The 18,016-nt window shown below is 36.5% G+C and overlaps 2 protein-coding genes across 2 annotated transcripts; both read right to left on the reverse strand.

Annotated features, from left to right (window-relative positions):
- Window positions 1-700: 700 nt before the first annotated feature.
- Window positions 701-2,046, reverse strand: LOC107794865 (uncharacterized). Its single transcript, XM_016617409.2, has 2 exons — window positions 1,840-2,046; window positions 701-1,069 (listed from the first exon to the last, which is right to left on the reverse strand). Exons 1-2 carry the CDS (start codon window positions 2,044-2,046, stop codon window positions 701-703), a joined length of 576 nt encoding a protein of 191 aa, XP_016472895.2.
- On the reverse strand, window positions 2,043-4,103 carry LOC107794866 (uncharacterized). Its single transcript, XM_075254470.1, has 4 exons — window positions 3,962-4,103; window positions 3,543-3,681; window positions 2,524-3,074; window positions 2,043-2,434 (listed from the first exon to the last, which is right to left on the reverse strand). Exons 1-4 carry the CDS (start codon window positions 4,101-4,103, stop codon window positions 2,043-2,045), a joined length of 1,224 nt encoding a protein of 407 aa, XP_075110571.1.
- Window positions 4,104-18,016: the final 13,913 nt, after the last annotated feature.

Here is an 18,016-nt window from a genome sequence, read left to right on the forward strand (position 1 = left end):
GCAACTTTGCTTGAACACGTTTTAGTTAATGAACATGTTAATGTCAAAGTCAGAAACTTTATGTATGCTGATGGTAGGTTATATAAAAGAATTCAGATGTATTTTTTTCTGGATTCAGTTGTATTCAGTTGTATTTAACTGTCAAGTTCAGTTGTATTCAGCAGCATCCATTTAGATGTATCTTCCAAGTTCAGATAACACATATTAAAGAACACAATTTCAGATGTATTAAACAGGTTTTACGTAATCAGTTGTATTCAGATGTACTCGGTTGTATTCAACTTGTTTTATTTAGCATTAGTTAGTTGTATTTAAGTGTATTATTCAGCTGTATTCAATTATATTTTGATGTATTCATTTACATTCAATGCTACTCAACTGTATTATTCATAAAAATATTTCAGCTGTATCTAGTTGTATTTTTTAGTATTCATCCATACTGGGTTATACTCAATTGTATAGTGCATATGTATTTATCTGTATAAAAATATTTCAACTATATGTATTCAGAAACTATTCACGAAAGTCATTTCAGAATATATTACTTGACAATGAGAATTTATTACTTGACAATGTTAACATAAGTATTGACAAATCGTTGAAGCACTAATACATGTCAGAGTGTTAACTATTTATTACGTGAAGCATTTCTACACGTTCGCTTGTTATGTCCTCCCTGCCCACATATGCTACATGAATGTTAATTTTTTGGCTGCATCAATTCACTTAATATTTTATTGCGCTTCTTCTTTGGCCTTCCAGGAGGTATTTTCCATTTGGGTGGTAGTACAACCTCCTCTGCAACATGTTCTGGTATATTCCAGTCATTTCTGTCCGGTAGCGGGTACACTGGCAAATCATATGTCATTACAATTGTATTTGGTTTGTAATAGTTAGAGCAATATTCTTCTGGCATTAGAAACTTGCTCTTCAATACAGCCCAAGCATGTGGGCATGGCAATTCATCAACTTGGAACCTCCCACAAACATATTTTCTCTCTAACAGGCAGGCCGTGTAATTCCTCCCACCATCGTTAACTGTATATAAGTATTCAGTTAATGGTACCACCTACATTTAAAAATAGAAATATAAGTTTTGAACAAATATATCTGAATTACCAAATGTATAATGCTGAATTAATAAGTTACATACAACTGAAATTTTTGCATATAGATGAATACATCAAATATTAGACCAGCACAATACCAACTGCTATTAGTGCAGAACTTATTAGAATTCTGTTGTACTTTAGGCAACAGGATGCTAACAAAAGTATTAGAATCATACTTTAGAAGCATTTGAATTGAACTGTATTAATCAGCTATAGTTAGTTGTATTCAATTGTTATATTCAGCTTTATTCAACATCTTTATTCAGCTGTATTCAGCTAATTTCAATTAAATTCAACTGTTTTAATCAGTTGTAGTCAGATATATTCAATTGCATTTGTATTCAAGATGTATTCAGCTGTATTCAGTTGTATTCAGTTGTATTCAATTAATCAACTGTTTTAATTTGCTGTACTTTAGGCAACAGGATGCTAACAAAAGCATTAGAATCATACGTATTGACAATACATATTAAAATTACATATAATACAGCTTTGTTAGTTATATTATGATGTATTCCAATAGTTTTTGCAGCATGCTTTTAGTTATATTCAGTTCTATTCATATCAGATCTACGAAAAAATATATCTTTTATGAGTTTGAATGTAGTTGTATTCATATGTATTAATGGTAGTTCTACTTAAAAAATCATTGTATTCAGTTGTATTCATGCCATTAATTCAGTAACAATTAAGCTATATACAACAATGACGTTAAAATATAACTTACAGTCATACGTGTAGACATTTCCTCATTCAAAGTCAGCATCTCCTGGTATTTTTTTCCAAGCGTCGTGTATGTCTGTGTAGCTTCTTTGCGGTTACTACAATTCCAACGTCCAAACATCTTCCTAACTTTTTCGAGGAAGTCGTATATTGGCAATTCCCTTGCTGAAACTAGTGCGACATTGATTGACTCAGCAATATTTGACGTCATTGTCCATCCCCTGTTAACAGGTCATACAACCTAGTCCACTTTTCGTAACCAGCTAACTCTAAGTATTCTTTCACCATAATATCTACCTTCTCCACCTTCTCCATCAGATTGTCAAATTCAGCTTGTGTGTATGCTTTTGCCATAGAGAAGTATATCTCGCTCAACTTGGCATGGCTCTTTTTGAATTTCTTATATACGTTTATACAAGCAAAATGCGGTACATCTGGATACACTCTCGATATAGATTTAATGATACTCTCATTTCTATCTGAAACGATGCACATGTTTTCCCTTTCACCGTATGCTATCTTGAATTGCTCAAAGAACCACGTCCAAGCAACATCGTTCTCTGAATCAATAACACCATATGCTAGTGGCAATATATGACCTATAAATACAATTGAGTATAATATTTTTTAAAAATGTATTTCAATATTTAAAAATATTAATAGATTGTATTATAATTCAGATACTCACCTGCACCATCCAACGTGCTTGTCGAAACGAATGTCCCGGTGTAGTAAGATTTTAGGTGACTACTATCCACAACAACAATGGGTCTACAATGATCAAACCCCCTTATAAAGACATACAAGGATATATACACGTACATGAATTCATTTTTTGGCGATTTTACTATTCTTATGTGGGAACCTGGATATGTCATATCCATTGTATATAAGTATCCTGGTAATTTTTTGTATGAATCAACCGGTTCACCTCTCAGAAAATTTATTGCTTTTTCTTTAGCCCTCCACGCCAACATGTAGCTAACATTTACACCTAAATCTGATTTCACATCATCAATAATATCCCTTGGAGTGTATTTCCTCTTATGGTTTGTAAGCTTAGGCCTTATCATACCACCTATAAGGCTGCTACTAGCCTGCCGCTGCTCATACACCTTGTCCTTCAGCGGACATGTATGGTTATCATTGAATTCTCTCACTTTGAATAGTTCTGATTTGTTAATACTTGAAGCCTTAAACCTCCATTCACAATCTTTTGAAATGCATAATAATGCATAGCTACAAAGAATTAATTATTTTACATTTGATTAGCATAAGTGTTTACAAAAAATGCAGCTCATATACAGACAAATATAATCTGACATAGATACATCCTGACATCTATATATATAAATTTTTATACTACTGAATTCCATTATAGTTATATGCGTTTGAATACAATGAATACAACTGAATACACTTGTTTGTATATGCATACACTTAATACCACAGTAGACATAATAAGAAAATAATTAGAGCCACTGTTGTGTATTTATACCAGTAAAATACATATGAATACATGTATTTAAATGCCCTAAACAAACATATGTTTACTTCATCTGTGATCATCTAGATGAAATATACAAATACGTATAAATACAATGACATTAAACTTACAGCTCGAACAAATAATCGAAAATACAACGGAAAAAAATTTAAATACATGCAAACCCGACAACATTAGACCTATCAACCCGGAATTGAAACCTTTGAGCTATAGCATAATTCTCCATTACCTCTTTCAATGTAGCCTTATCCTTATAAACTTGTCCAGCCATAACCTCCTTTTGATTAGTTTTTGAAATTATCAAATCCTTGTGGAGTTCGAACACTCCAATCGCTTCTCCTGAATTGACAAAATTCTAGAGCTAGTGTACCATCTGTATCAGAATTGTACCTTTGAACTCCTTCGTCTATTTGCACAATGTCGCCTTGATTTAAACTACCTCCGGATATAAGATCTTTTTTGATAGTTGTTATTCACAAAGGATACATCCCAAATTCTCTATTCTCTTTTTTCAATTCTACATAAACTTTGTAACCCATTTCATTGTGTATTTCCATTAGTGTGCAATTTCCTTCTACTTTGTATTGTATTTTAATGGTCTTGGAGCTCAAATCGATACCCAGTTGATTTGAAATTGAAACAACCAGATCATTAAAGGAGGCATACTCCTTTATCAGTATTCCCTCAATTGAAAAATCGATGTAATTGCCCTCATCGTTCCACTTGCCAGAATGACGCAACAAAATTGTTAAACTTGCCATATGTATAGAGGATGAATACCTTATTTTGTATATAATTTGTATCAATCGAAAAAAAGAGAAGAGAATGGAAGAAGTTCGATAAGATGTTGCTCTGTTTTTTCGCTGTATTCACGTTTCTGAGATGCTCTCTTTGAGCAGAATACAGATTAATGTGTACTAGTTTTAGTTCGTTGAGTTAATTTAGGAGAATATCATGTGATTTGATTTCCTTCCATTTTTAACAAGTTTAACCTTCCAGATTCTGCGCAGATACGTTATTGTATTTCACGTTAAAGCCGCTTAAATACAGTTAAATACATATTAGATTTAGCTGGAATTCCTGTTTTTACGCCTATTTTTTTGGTTGTATTAATGAATACAACATCTCAAATACATGAAATACATTGTATAAAAACATAAAAGATATCTATAACACGTAATATAACAAAAGGTATCTATAAATGGCTAATTAGACTTAAAAGATGGTGCTTTATGAAAAATTCTCTATTTTATAATCGCATGTCAACCTTTTTGATACCTAAAGTAGAGCTCATTGTTGAGGACTTTTAAGTTTCGAGCTCTCCGCAGGTTAATTCTGAAATATTGTGTAGCAACCCCTTTGGGAGGGTGCTGATTAGGAAACAAATCTAATTTACTACTTATGAAATATTAAAAAGATATTAGTTAAAAATATTCAGAATAATTTATTAGCGGAAATAGACCCATGCGAAAAGGTTCAAAGTGCAATATTTTTTTTTGAAATACACATCATAATTTTATTTTAAATAAAATACAATGTCAAAATATCAACATAAGGTGATATAACCCTTCTTGAACAATCAACAGACTAAAGTAACTTCCTAACAAATTTATACTTTCATTCAACATCACTGCAAGTTTGTATTGTACATAAATTTCAAACGATCGGGTATATAAAAAGGAAACTAGTTTTCTTCTTTGTACATATTTACAAGATAAAGTGTAAATTCAGCATATTACAAGACTTGAGTTATTAACATACACTAAAACAGTAAAACAAGTTACCAAATTTAAGTTACAAGATTTTGGTCTTAAAATCCAACAAGCCTCCAAATAACATACATAAATGTGACATATATATATATCATGTACATGTCCTAAAACTATGCAAAATCAAGGTGCATATGCAAATGTGATCTCCATAAGTGCTCCCAAAAGACTACTTCATAATTACTGTGTTCAGATTTCATCATGTACATTACCTATGATAGAAAACAACTGTCGCTAAGCATAAACTTTAGTGGCGTATAAACATTGGACTTGGAGTCATTAAATTCTCCAATTCCCCTTTTCTGCCATAGTTAGCTCAATTTAACATAATTTAAAATAAGTGAACAAATATATCAATATTAAACTTTGAAGTGTTTCCAAATATCAATAACAATGTTCAAGAGTCGAGAAAGCGTATACTATCAATCCAAGAGAGTTTACCAAATATCCATTTTTCGCCCAATATGTACATCATGCCATCACACTAAGCATAATCAAATATCAAGATGGACCGAAGCCCCAAATCAAGTAGGGTCAAAACCCAATAGTCAAGAGAATCAAGAACCATATTAAAAATGGCTTCCTAGTTCGCACTTAACACAGACAAGTTCCATAATTTAAGACGAACTACAAATCCAAAGTCAAGATGGCTAAAGATCTAGATCAACAGGCATGCCAAGAGGAGTGACGAAGTCACTGCCACAAGAAGGACATAGTCCCAAGGACATAGTTAAATGGTGTAACTAAATCCCTTAATTGAAGGCACTAATAATGGATTAGGAGCCTTTTAAGGTCGAATGTATATATTTTGTAAACAAAACTTGTGTAGGTAGGGTAATTTACTAAACATGAATATTTAGGGTAATAAAGTTTCCAATAGTGTATAGGAATGAAAAAATCCATATTTTAAATATACTAGTCCAAATAAATATTATGGGCTAATATAATTGGATCAATTATATAAGTCGCACATATATGGATTAAATAAATAAGCCTTAATCTATTGGGCTAGCCCATTTAGTTGGCTACAAATTATGGCCCACTTCATTAAGTCCAAAATGTTTTCTTCCTAGAGGCTCAGTTTGGTGCCACGTGTCAAATGATGTGGCACACCAAGTCAAACAGAAGAGCGAATAGGATCATGCCACATGTCAAAATAACAGGTCATACAAGCTAAATCAAAAGGCCAATGAAACCGCGCCACGTGTGCAAGTGACATATTTTGACCAATCAAATGCGGCCATATCACATTTCAATTTGATTGGTCGGAAAGAGTTTGTCCTTATCATAGCTCTTCCCTCCCACAACTATAAATAGGGGTCTTCATAACCCAGAAAAGGGACAAGAAGTTATAACAAGAAGACACAAGGGAGCTCGTGGATCAAAGGCCACAATTCTCTGCAAACTGCAAGTGTTCATGCATTCAAGCTCTTCAACACATATTTCAAGTATTCAAGATCAAGAGAAAAGTCAAATTAAATACAAAATTTTCAAGATAAAGGCTACTTGTTCATGATATAATTCGTGGCAACAATCAAAGCATTCATGACGAATAAATTAAATTCAAATTCAAGGCCCTTGAATTTAAGTGGAAAAGTAGAATCAGGGGATCCATATAGATTATAACACTCAAATATTTAAAATCAAATACCATGATTGTTGCAATATTTTCGGTCTTGACTTTATTTTCTCGATGCCAATTTATTGTCTCCAAATTCTGGCACGCCTAGTGGGAAAATCTCTACCTTTCATCTCAACTTTTAAATCACCAAAGTTCAAGAATATCGAAATGGCTTCACAGAAAATTAACTCCAGATCAACTTCCAGTGAGGCTGCTAATTCCAAATTCTATGCTGATGCGGAATGCATCTTTGATGTTATCTTTGGAAGCTTTGGGCCAGTTACAATGAGCAAAGCAAGCTCTTTGGACAACAAGCACTCCAAGTGTCATCCGCGTCAACCCTATATTCGGATATTTATCTTCAAAAGAAGCAAGATCCTCTACAAGTACGACCCAACAAGGGATCGACGTCGTCAAAAGGATCGAAAAAGTTCTTGCCCAACTTAGTTTATCGAAGTCTGAGAAACCTTTCATGCAAGCTTATGATGATAACTTGAGCACTGGATCTACTTTAGTCTCCATTAATGCGACTCCAAGCTCTATCTCAATAATGATCTATTTCATTCTTCATCCTCTACGGACATCATGCAAGTAATGGTTATTGAAGTTTCTATCGTAGAAGAACAGCTCGCAAATTTGACGAAAGCAGTTGAAGGCTTGTCAAAGCGCATGCAAGATCAAGATGCTAAACTTTCTAAGTTAAACAAATAAGTTAGATAGCATAGTAGAAGGAGAATCCATACAAACACCTTTGAATCTTCAAAGGTTACAAGAGAAATGTGACTCCTCCGAAAAGCAAGCAACGATAACCAAGGAGATTCAAGTCTCCGCTGAAGGTCTAATTCCCGTTGAGAAATTAAAGGACTTCATCATGGAGGCTATCAAAGATAATCCTGAGTCACTGTCCAAATTGTCTCTCACATATGCAAAGCCGTATACGTAAAAAATTGATAAGTTGAAGATGCATATTGGTTATCAACCTCCTAAGTTTCAACAATTCGACGACAAGGAAATCTGAAACAACATATAGCACACTTTGTTGAAACTTGCAACAATGCTGGAATGTACGATGATTATCTTGTCGAACAATTTGTTCGATCTCTCAAAGGTAATGCATTCGATTGGTACACATATCTCAAATCTAGATCCATCGATAGATGGAAGCAGTTAGAGCAGGAGTTTTTCAATCGTTTCTATAGCACAAGACGCATCATAAGTATGATCAAACTTACAAACTCACATCAATGAAAGGATGATCTAGTTATTGACTTCATCAACCGTTGGAGGAGCTTAAGCCTCAACTACAAAGATTGGCTAGTGAAACTTCAGGTATTGAAATCTACGTTCAAGGCATGCATTGTGGTCTTTGTTATATCTTACAAGGCATAAAGCAAAAACGTTTAAAGAACTAACAACTTGTGCTCATGATATGGAGCTAAATATGGCCATAAGTGCTGACCAAGGGCTACTTGTCTTTGAGCATTACGATGAAGAATAAGAACAAGAAGGAGAGGATGGGGGCAAGTTTTCATTCGAAAATGAAACCGAAGAGTCTATGCATGGCACTATGATCCTTAACACATGAGCCTAAACTGCAAGTTATAATGCTCCTAAACGCACGAGCCTAAACTACAAGTTATAATGCTCCTAAACGCACGAGCCTAAACTGCAAGTTATAATGCTCCTCAACGCACGAGCTTAAACTGCAAGTTATAATGCTCCTTAACGCATGAGCCTAAACTGCAAGTTATAATGCTCCTCAATGCACGAGCCTAAACTGCAAGTTATAATGCTCCTCAATACAGCTTAAACTACAAGTTATAATACTCCTCAATGCACGGGCCTAAACTGCAGGTTATAACACTTTTGGCACGCCTAGTGGGACAATCTCTACCTCTCATCTCAACTTTCTAATCACCAAAGTTCAAGAGCATTAACATGGCTTCAAAGAAGGTTAACTCCAAATCAACTTCCACCAAGACTGCTAATTCTAGGTTTTATGCTGATGGAGAAAGCATCCACGACGTTACCTTTGGAAGCTTTGGACCAAATACAAGGAGTAAGGCAAGCTCGTTAGGACAACAAGCACTCTAAATGCCGTCCGCACCAACTCCTATTTTCAGATCTTCATCCTCAAAAGGAGCAAGATCTTCTACAAACGCAACTAAAGGAGGAAGTGATGTTCCTGCAAAGATTAAAAAAACTCTTGCTCTGCTTGACCTCTCCGGATCCAATAACTCGGTTGTATGGAAACATATGATGTTTCAAGTGATGGAAGAAAAATCTACCTATGCACGGGGCAAGCTCCCAGAAGTTCCAAAGATTGATTCTCCCCCAAGACGAGTAGCATCCGCTGGGGATATCCTTGTCTCATTTGAAGGGATAATTCCAATCGATCAATTGAAAGAGTTCATTGAAGTAACTATTAAGAATAAGTATGAAGTTGTTACTAAGTCCTCCCTTACATACGCAAAGTCGTACACTACTAGGATCGATATGTTGAAGATTCATGTTGGCTATCAACCTCCAAAGTTCCAACAGTTTGATGGTAAAGGCTGTCACACCTCCTTTTTGCGCGCCCGCCCCGAAGGGTTAAAAATGCGCGAGGGGAGTTTTTCCAATTTAAGTGACAATATTCGAAATGAGATTATTTATTTAATTCAGAGTCGCCACTTGGGAAAGGTTTGGCTTTTGGTGTCCCAAGTCACCGGTTTATCTTGAATCCCAAATCGAGGAAATTTTTCGACTTTTCCAAATGAAGTCTGCGAACCAGAAATTCTAAGTAAGGAATTCTGTTGACCCAAGGGAAGGTGTTAGGCATCCTCGAATCCCGTGGTTCTAGAACGGTCGCTTAAATTGTTATAATGGCTAAATATCTGATTTAAATACATTTTGTGAATTATGTACTTTTATTAAGTTTAAAACCGCTCTTATTATTATCATTTATTTTTATAGAATTGCAACGTTGTGAAAATGCATCTCGAACCACGTCACAATCAATGCACCCGTGATCGTCAACACATTTTGACTCCGTTGATATTTGGATTTGGGTCACATCAATGTGCACCCGTGTTTAAGAAGGTAATTTTCAATTGAGTCGCGCTTGAAGAGTCTAGTGCGTTACTATCTTTGGGGAAGGCAGTGAAATTCACTAAAACAGTCCATCCCAAGTTCTAAATATTTATTATGGTTAATTATTGAGGGCCCCACAATTTGCATTTTTTTAAAGTTGACGAGGCTCGTCTCATTATTTAGAAAGGATATCCTAAAATGACTACATTTCTAATGTGTTTGTCTCTAAAAATAGAAGAAAAAGATATGTGCTAATTCAATTATGTGCTTTGGCCAAATCCGGATTCTTATTAATTATCTGCTTAATCATTTACGAAGTGAAGAAGCGTTATACCTCATGGAACGTGCTTTTAATTGGATAGAAGAATTATACACGAGATTGATGAAACACTACACTTAGCCCCAAATACTCCTCGAGTTAAACTTTGAATTTATTTAAACAGGATTAATAAAGTTACTCATTAGATGGTAACTACTACTAATATTCAGAACTCAACCTAAAACTGCCTACCGAAACTGAAGCTCCTAAACTTAAGACTGTGTTGTACTCGGCAAGATTTTTCAGGAAACCATTCACCCTACATACTCAAAACATAACTGGAAGAAGAGTTTGAATTAACAATTCTACCAAATGATAGCACATTCCATAAATTATATGACTACATCACGTGTACTGCCAACAAACCATATCGCAGTTTTAGACCAGAATATTTTCAATTAAGTACAAACTTACTAATGTGTTTTCTGTTGGGCTACAAATTAAAGAATTTATACAACTTTAACAATATTCGCAAAGCTGTAAGTAAGGCAACAGATGATTAAAAGTTCTTCAGATCTTTCAATTCATGCCTTTCATGGTTACATCAGTATGAAATGTGTACCTGGATGTTGAATACAACAGAAGAAGAGGAAGAAGATAGAGAAAATCAGTAGCAGCAGGAACAAAGTAACAGCAGCAAACAAAGCAACACAGCAGAACAGGCTCGAGTGCAAGAATGCAACTATAACCGATAGAAAAAGTAGCCAAATGACAACAGCACACAGTGGAGTAGAATCAGAACTCCAGGCAGACCAAAACCAGTAGTAAACCAACGAAAACACTCGACTAGTAGACTCAATTGGAACTTCAAAGAATCAGAATTGATTGAACAGGTTGAACAAATGAAACCCAAACAACAATAGGAAGAAACAGTTTCTCATTGTTGACTGTATGTTTTCTATCTCTTAACCTCTCTCTCTATCTGTGTTTTCCTAAAATCAGTTCTATCCTTTTTCAATCCTCTCTGTATGTGTATCCAATCCCTCAATGTGTATGCCTTCCTTCCTTTATCTCTCTCCCTCTCTATTCTGAAAAATCCCCCCTTTTAATGGAAGTTCTACTTCCTTTTATCCTAACATCAGGCTATTCCAGCCTGTTAAAACACATCAGAAAACTTCTCTTTCCTGCTGTTTATTCAACATTTTAAATATGAACCTTCCCATGAGATTCCTGACAGCCCTTTTAATTGGCTTATTAAACTAAAAGCAGCCATGGGCAGCAGGAATATAACCTGACAGCACATGCTGTCAAGTTATTCCTCATCTCAAAAGGGCTTTTATGCACATGTTGTGCACAAATGCACATGCCACCAATTCAGATGGCAGCTAACAGACCAGACCCTTAAACTCTGATTCGAATACACTAACTATCAGTAACTAATTCAATTCCTAATCGATTCAGACAATGCTTAACAGAAAACTGATCAAATTGTTATCATTCAAACAACTGAAACTATTCGATGATACGTATCGAATCGACTATACTAATTATAACATGTACAATCGAAAACCATAATCAAATATCTAACAGTGTCAACACATGATCCGAATGGTACTGACTAAACAAAAATTGCACAGGTGAATCAATTAATCAATCGAACTTGAACTCAATTAGTGGTGCAACTCAAACACGTATACATGATCAGTAAAGGGAAGGAAAATCTGATTGAATACAGAGGTCCGGGCAAGGCGGGCAACAAAAGTTGATACAGTTCAAAAGCACAAACCAAAACAGACGTTTGGCCATACGGACAGACTTTTAACCACATACATGAACTGGACAAAGAAAAGAAAACCAACTTACCTTAAAGCCCTCGAAAAAATCAGAGAAACCAACTTGTGTTTGAGTAGACCCTTCTTGGGGTTGAACGGACTTTAATCGAAGTGTGAGAACACTTCGACTAAAGTCCATTAGACCCTAAATACTTTGGCTCAAACGGATATAGACCAGTCACGAGGAACCCTAGGGCTCCCAAAAATCAGATCTGGGATTCATGTTTCCCTGGTTAGATTCGGACCAAACCAAGTATGGTTTGGTCACGAGGGGGGTCCGGGGACTGTCTGGTGTGAAACTGGGGTCAATTGGTGTAAGTCAGGTTCCGACTCAAATCTTCAAATGAAGATTCGAGAAGGTGGGAGGGGATTCGAGCTAAGTGGCTGGTGGATTTGGGTTCAGGATGGTGAGGAGCATCTATGGTGTTAAGGTGAGGGCCACCGGCGTTCATGCCACCGGGATTAATGGTGAGGGGAAAGGGGGCGGCTAGGGTTCAAAGGGGTTGGTCTGTGAAGACGATGAAAGGTAGTGGGGTGTTTGGATGGGGCGTAGGGTATGGTTATAGGCTTATATAGTTAGTGAGGGGTCGATTCCTGGCCATTGGATGGGGTGAGATGAAGGGTCAGGATCTTTTGGCTGGTAGGGAACGGTGTCGTTTCAACCTAAAGGGGTTTGGGTCGGTTCGGGTGGAATGGGTCGGGTTCGTTAGTGGGTATGGGGAATGTGATCTTGGCCGTTGATCATTCTGAGATCAACGGCCCAGATCAAACCAAATCGAAACTACGTCGTTTGGACGTTCCTGAGGTCGACTGGTCTGGACCGGGGCAAGCTCACGTTCTGGGCTTGATTTGGGCCTCAGATTTTGAAAATGGGAGTAGGCCCAACTCGATTTCAAGCCAATTTTTGCACTCTTTTCTTCTATATATATATATATATATATATATATTTTTTTTATTTTAAAACAAAAACCTAATTAAACCAAATTAAAATTCATTAATTAAAAACTCAATACCATTATTTTACACACATATGTTAAAATATGTAAAGTAGGTAAAATCAAACAAAACAACAATCACGGACAAAGATGCATATTTATGATTTTCCATTTAATAACCGGATTACGGTTCAAACTACGCATGACACACATTTTTTGTACTTTGTTTTAATAAAAATAAAAATGGGCCAAAATTATAAATAATTGACAAAGCGCCACGTAAAAATCCAGAAATTGTACAGCAAGACCAATTGCTATTATTTTTGTTTTTTTTGGAGTGATTGTCGCGAAAACAAAAATCACGTGCTCACAGCTGCCCCTCTTTGTTCGAAAACACGAAGAGTTTTCGTGCAAAGATAAAGTGAGCGGATATGAGCGATTTTTGCCTATGGACTACTCCGTGTGAAGCATGTTTTGAAAGATCTGACCGAATCTTGCTTCAGAGATTTCCTACATATCCTGGGCTAAACAGGAATCAGGTCAATGTAGTTCGGGAAGTTTTGGCAGCTGGGACTACCATGGGATTGCAATGTTTGTTGTTACTGCTGTTGCTGTTGTCACCGTTGCTTAACTGACCGCCTTATTATAACCAAAGAAAAGTTGGAACTGAACTAAATACTTATATGCATGTCAACTGCTAGTTACAAGATTCCTATCTATGATTCTTTTGCGACTTGATCTTGGGTCTTAGCTGATTTTGCTTGGAGACTTCGATCCGAATCTTGATGCTTGCGAGTTGTAGGTGCTTGTTTAATCTCTGGGATACTGAGTGAGACGTGACTGGCAGAGTTTGGGACCTTAATCAAATCTTGGATCGATCCGCCTTCCATTTTCTCCGGTATCTCGGGACATCTTCTTTTGTCTTTTCTCCTTTTATTCCGAGTTGAGACTCATCTCGTGGGTCGTTTCAATCCGTGTGACTCGAGGTTAGACCTGCAGGGAAAAACAAATGAACGAAATTTTCTGCCCCAGTTTTACTAGGAAAATTTCGTGAATTATTTGCCAGGAAGTTCATAAAATTGATGAAAGAGGATATGAATGCTCAAGTCAAGGTTGGAGCCCTAATACTGACTAGCTAGGGAGAAGTTCAGTTTAGAGTTGAAACTCTAGTGCTGACCAACTGGGGAAAAGTTCAGTTTAGGATTGAAACCCTAATGCTGACTAAAGGAAAAAGTTCAGTTTATGGTTTAAAACCCTAATGCTGTTTAAAGGAAAAAGTTCAGTTTAGGGTTTAAAACCCTAATGCTGACTGAATGGAAAAAGTTCAGTTTAGGGTTTTAAAACCCTAATGCTGACTGAATGGAAAAAGTTCAGTTTAGGGTTTAAAACCCTAATGCTGACTGAATGGAAAAAGTTCAGTTTAGGGTTTAAAACCCTAATACTGACTGAATGGAAAAGAGTTCAGTTTAGGGTTTAAAACCCTAATACTGACTGAATGGAAAAGAGTTCAGTTTAGGGTTTAAAACCCTAATGCTGACTGAATGGAAAAAGTTCAGTTTAGGGTTTAAAACCCTAATACTGACTGAATGGAAAAGAGTTCAGTTTAGGGTTTAAAACCCTAATGCTGATTGACAGAAAAGTTCAGTTTAGGGTTTAAAACCCTAGTGCTGACTAAATGGGAAAAGTTCAGTTTAGAGTTTAAAACCCTAATGCTGACTGAATGGAAAAGTTCAGTTTAGGGTTTAAAACCCTAATGCTGACTAAAGGAAAAAGTTCAGTTTAGGGTTTAAAACCCTAATACTGACTGAATGGAAAAGAGTTCAGTTTAGGGTTTAAAACCCTAATGCTGATTGACAGAAAAGTTCAGTTTAGGGTTTAAAACCCTAGTGCTGACTAAATGGGAAAAGTTCAGTTTAGGGTTTAAAACCCTAATGCTGATTAAAGGAAAAAGTTCAGTTTAGGGTTTAAAACCCTAATACTGGCTGAATGGAAAAGAGTTCAGTTTAGGGTTTTAAAACCCTAATGCTGATTGACAGAAAAGTTTAGTTTAGGGTTTAAAACCCTAGTGCTGACTAAATGGGAAAAAGTTCAGTTTAGGGTTTAAAACCCTAATGCTGATTAAAGGAAAAAGTTCAGTTTAGGGTTTAAAACCCTAATGCTGACTGAATGAAAAAAGTTTAGTTTAGGGTTTAAAACCCTAATACTGGCTGAATGGAAAAGAGTTCAGTTTAGGGTTTAAAACCCTAATGCTGATTGACAGAAAAGTTCAGTTTAGGGTTTAAAACGCTAGTGCTGACTAAATGGGAAAAGTTCAGTTTAGGGTTTAAAACCCTAATGCTGACTGAATGGAAAAGTTCAGTTTAGGGTTTAAAACCCTAATGCTGACTAAAGGAAAAAGTTCAGTTTAGGGTTTTAAACCCTAATACTGGCTGAATGGAAAAGAGTTCAGTTTAGGGTTTTAAAACCCTAATGCTGATTGACAGAAAAGTTCAGTTTAGGGTTTAAAACCCTAGTGCTGACTAAATGGGAAAAGTTCAGTTTAGGGTTTAAAACCCTAATGCTGATTAAAGGAAAAAGTTCAGTTTAGGGTTTAAAACCCTAATACTGGCTGAATGGAAAAGAGTTCAGTTTTGGGTTTTAAAACCCTAATGCTGATTGACAGAAAAGTTTAGTTTAGGGTTTAAAACCCTAGTGCTGACTAAATGGGAAAAAGTTCAGTTTAGGGTTTAAAACCCTAATGCTGATTAAAGGAAAAAGTTCAGTTTAGGGTTTAAAACCCTAGTGCTGACTAAATGGGAAAAGTTCAGTTTAGGGTTTAAAACCCTAATGCTGACTGAATGGAAAAGTTCAGTTTAGGGTTTAAAACCCTAATGCTGACTAAAGGAAAAAGTTCAGTTTAGGGTTTAAAACCCTAATACTGACTGAATGGAAAAGAGTTCAGTTTAGGGTTTAAAACCCTAATGCTGATTGACAGAAAAGTTCAGTTTAGGGTTTAAAACCCTAGTGCTGACTAAATGGGAAAAGTTCATTTTAGGGTTTAAAACCCTAATGCTGATTAAAGGAAAAAGTTCAGTTTAGGGTTTAAAACCCTAGTGCTGACTAAATGGGAAAAAGTTCAGTTTAGGGTTTAAAACCCTAATGCTGATTAAAGGAAAAAGTTCAGTTTAGGGTTTAAAACCCTAGTGCTGACTGAATGGAAAAAGTTTAGTTTAGGGTTTAAAACCCTAATGCTGACTGAATGGAAAAGAGTTCAGTTTAGGGTTTAAAACCCTAATGCTGATTGACAGAAAAGTTCAGTTTAGGGTTTAAAACCCTAGTGCTGACTAAATGGGAAAAGTTCAGTTTAGGGTTTAAAACCCTATTGCTGATTAAAGGAAAAAGTTCAGTTTAGGGTTTAAAACCCTAATGCTGACTGAATGGAAAAAGTTCAGTTTAGGGTTTAAAACCCTAATACTGGCTGAATGGAAAAAAGTTCAGTTTAGGGTTTTAAAACCCTAATGCTGATTGATAGAAAAGTTCAGTTTAGGGTTTAAAACCCTAGTGCTGACTAAATGGAAAAAAGTTCAGTTTAGGGTTTAAAACCCTAATGCTGACTGAATGGAAAAGTTCAGTTTACTAACTGACCTTTTTTTTTTGAATTTTCTTGTTTTAGTAGAAGATAAAAGGGAGTCTCGTGGAAACTTACCTTTCGAGTGAATTCCTTATTGCCAAAATGTTTCTCGTACCCATGTACCTTCTTCTTTGGGTAACACCTGCTTCTCGCACGGTTGTCTTGGATTATACCTGTTTCAACTTTTCAGACAAAGAACAATCATTAGTTCGGAAATGACGGTTGGTTCGGTGACCTTGATCGTCCCAGTTGCTTTTTTGCGTCCTTATTTCTGTTGCGAAGTCCTGCCATTGATTGGATTCAAATGGCGAAACCCTTTAGACTGCTCAGGCTTGTATTTCCACATTCTGAGATAATTTGCCTCATAAAGCTCTTTTTCTTTTTTGTGTGTGTCCCGTTTTGCTTGGAGATTCTCAACGGGGATTTTATTGGAGGCATTCTGTGGGGGATTTGTACAAAGGGAAGCTCTGTGGGGGAATATTTACAAAGTGGATTCTTTGCATGGATTTTTGTAAAACGGGGACATGCTGGGGATTTGTTTCAAAACGGACTTTCCAGGATTTGTTGGGGTAAGCTCGCTGGGGAATTTTTACAAAAGGGACTCGCTGGGGATGTGCTGGGGAAATCCCCTGTGTCCCCATTTTTTATTAACAAAGGGAAGACCCTGTGGGGATCTGTACAAGAGAAAATCTGTGTGGATTTCGCTGGAGCAGACCTTTTGGGGAATATTTACAAAGTGGATTCTTTGTGCGGATTCGTACAAAGGGAAACCCCGTGGGAATTTGTACGAAGTAGACTTGCTGGGGAAATTTCTCTCTTTCTCTTTACTTCGAACGCAGTCAAACATCATGATTCATCAGGTTTGGACAAACGTACCAACGGAACGAGGTGTTTTCCTTCATGAAACAGAATTCCGTGAAACCAAACCTGCCACCTGTCCTTTCCAGTATATCTGGAACTTGGGGTTAAACATAAAAGGGGTTCGAAGAAAAACCAAGAAAGGAGAAAGCAAATTTCAGAAAAGGAGTGTCCCTTTCGGGACGAGAAAGACTTATCTGAGGAGGACAATGCCTGCTTTAAATGGACATGACATGCTCTTTGGACTGGATGCCTGACCTTCAACGAACTTGCATTTTCCTGAACCAAAACGGATCTGTGATTTCAAACCGGTGGACCTTTGCCGAGACCTCCTTGGGGTGGAGTCATTCTTTCGGCCAACAGCGCCCTTTGCGGGTTTTCGCTGGCTGACCTCTCTCATTTCTCTTCCTGTCATCGCTTGATAGAACTCTTAGCGAGTTTTTACTAAACAAGCTCTCATTTTGGTTTCTCTACTCCCGTCGCCTCGCGGTGCCCGAAGGTTTTCACCGACAAAACTCTCTCATTTTATCTCTCTCAATTTAGAGTGTGCCGGCCTCCATTCGTGACGCTTCTTGGCTTCCCGCTATCTTTGGTAATTGATCTGAAGGCTTGTGCTTGGTAAAGAGAGGTAGATGATACTAACTTCTAAACCGTTTAGCGTGCCCCGGTTTCAATTTCAGGGTAAATGGGATTTTATTGTTGGTGTGACTGAACCTCA

Source organism: Nicotiana tabacum, chromosome 6 (assembly GCF_000715075.1).
Source record: "Nicotiana tabacum cultivar K326 chromosome 6, ASM71507v2, whole genome shotgun sequence".
Lineage (NCBI taxonomy): Eukaryota > Viridiplantae > Streptophyta > Magnoliopsida > Solanales > Solanaceae > Nicotiana > Nicotiana tabacum.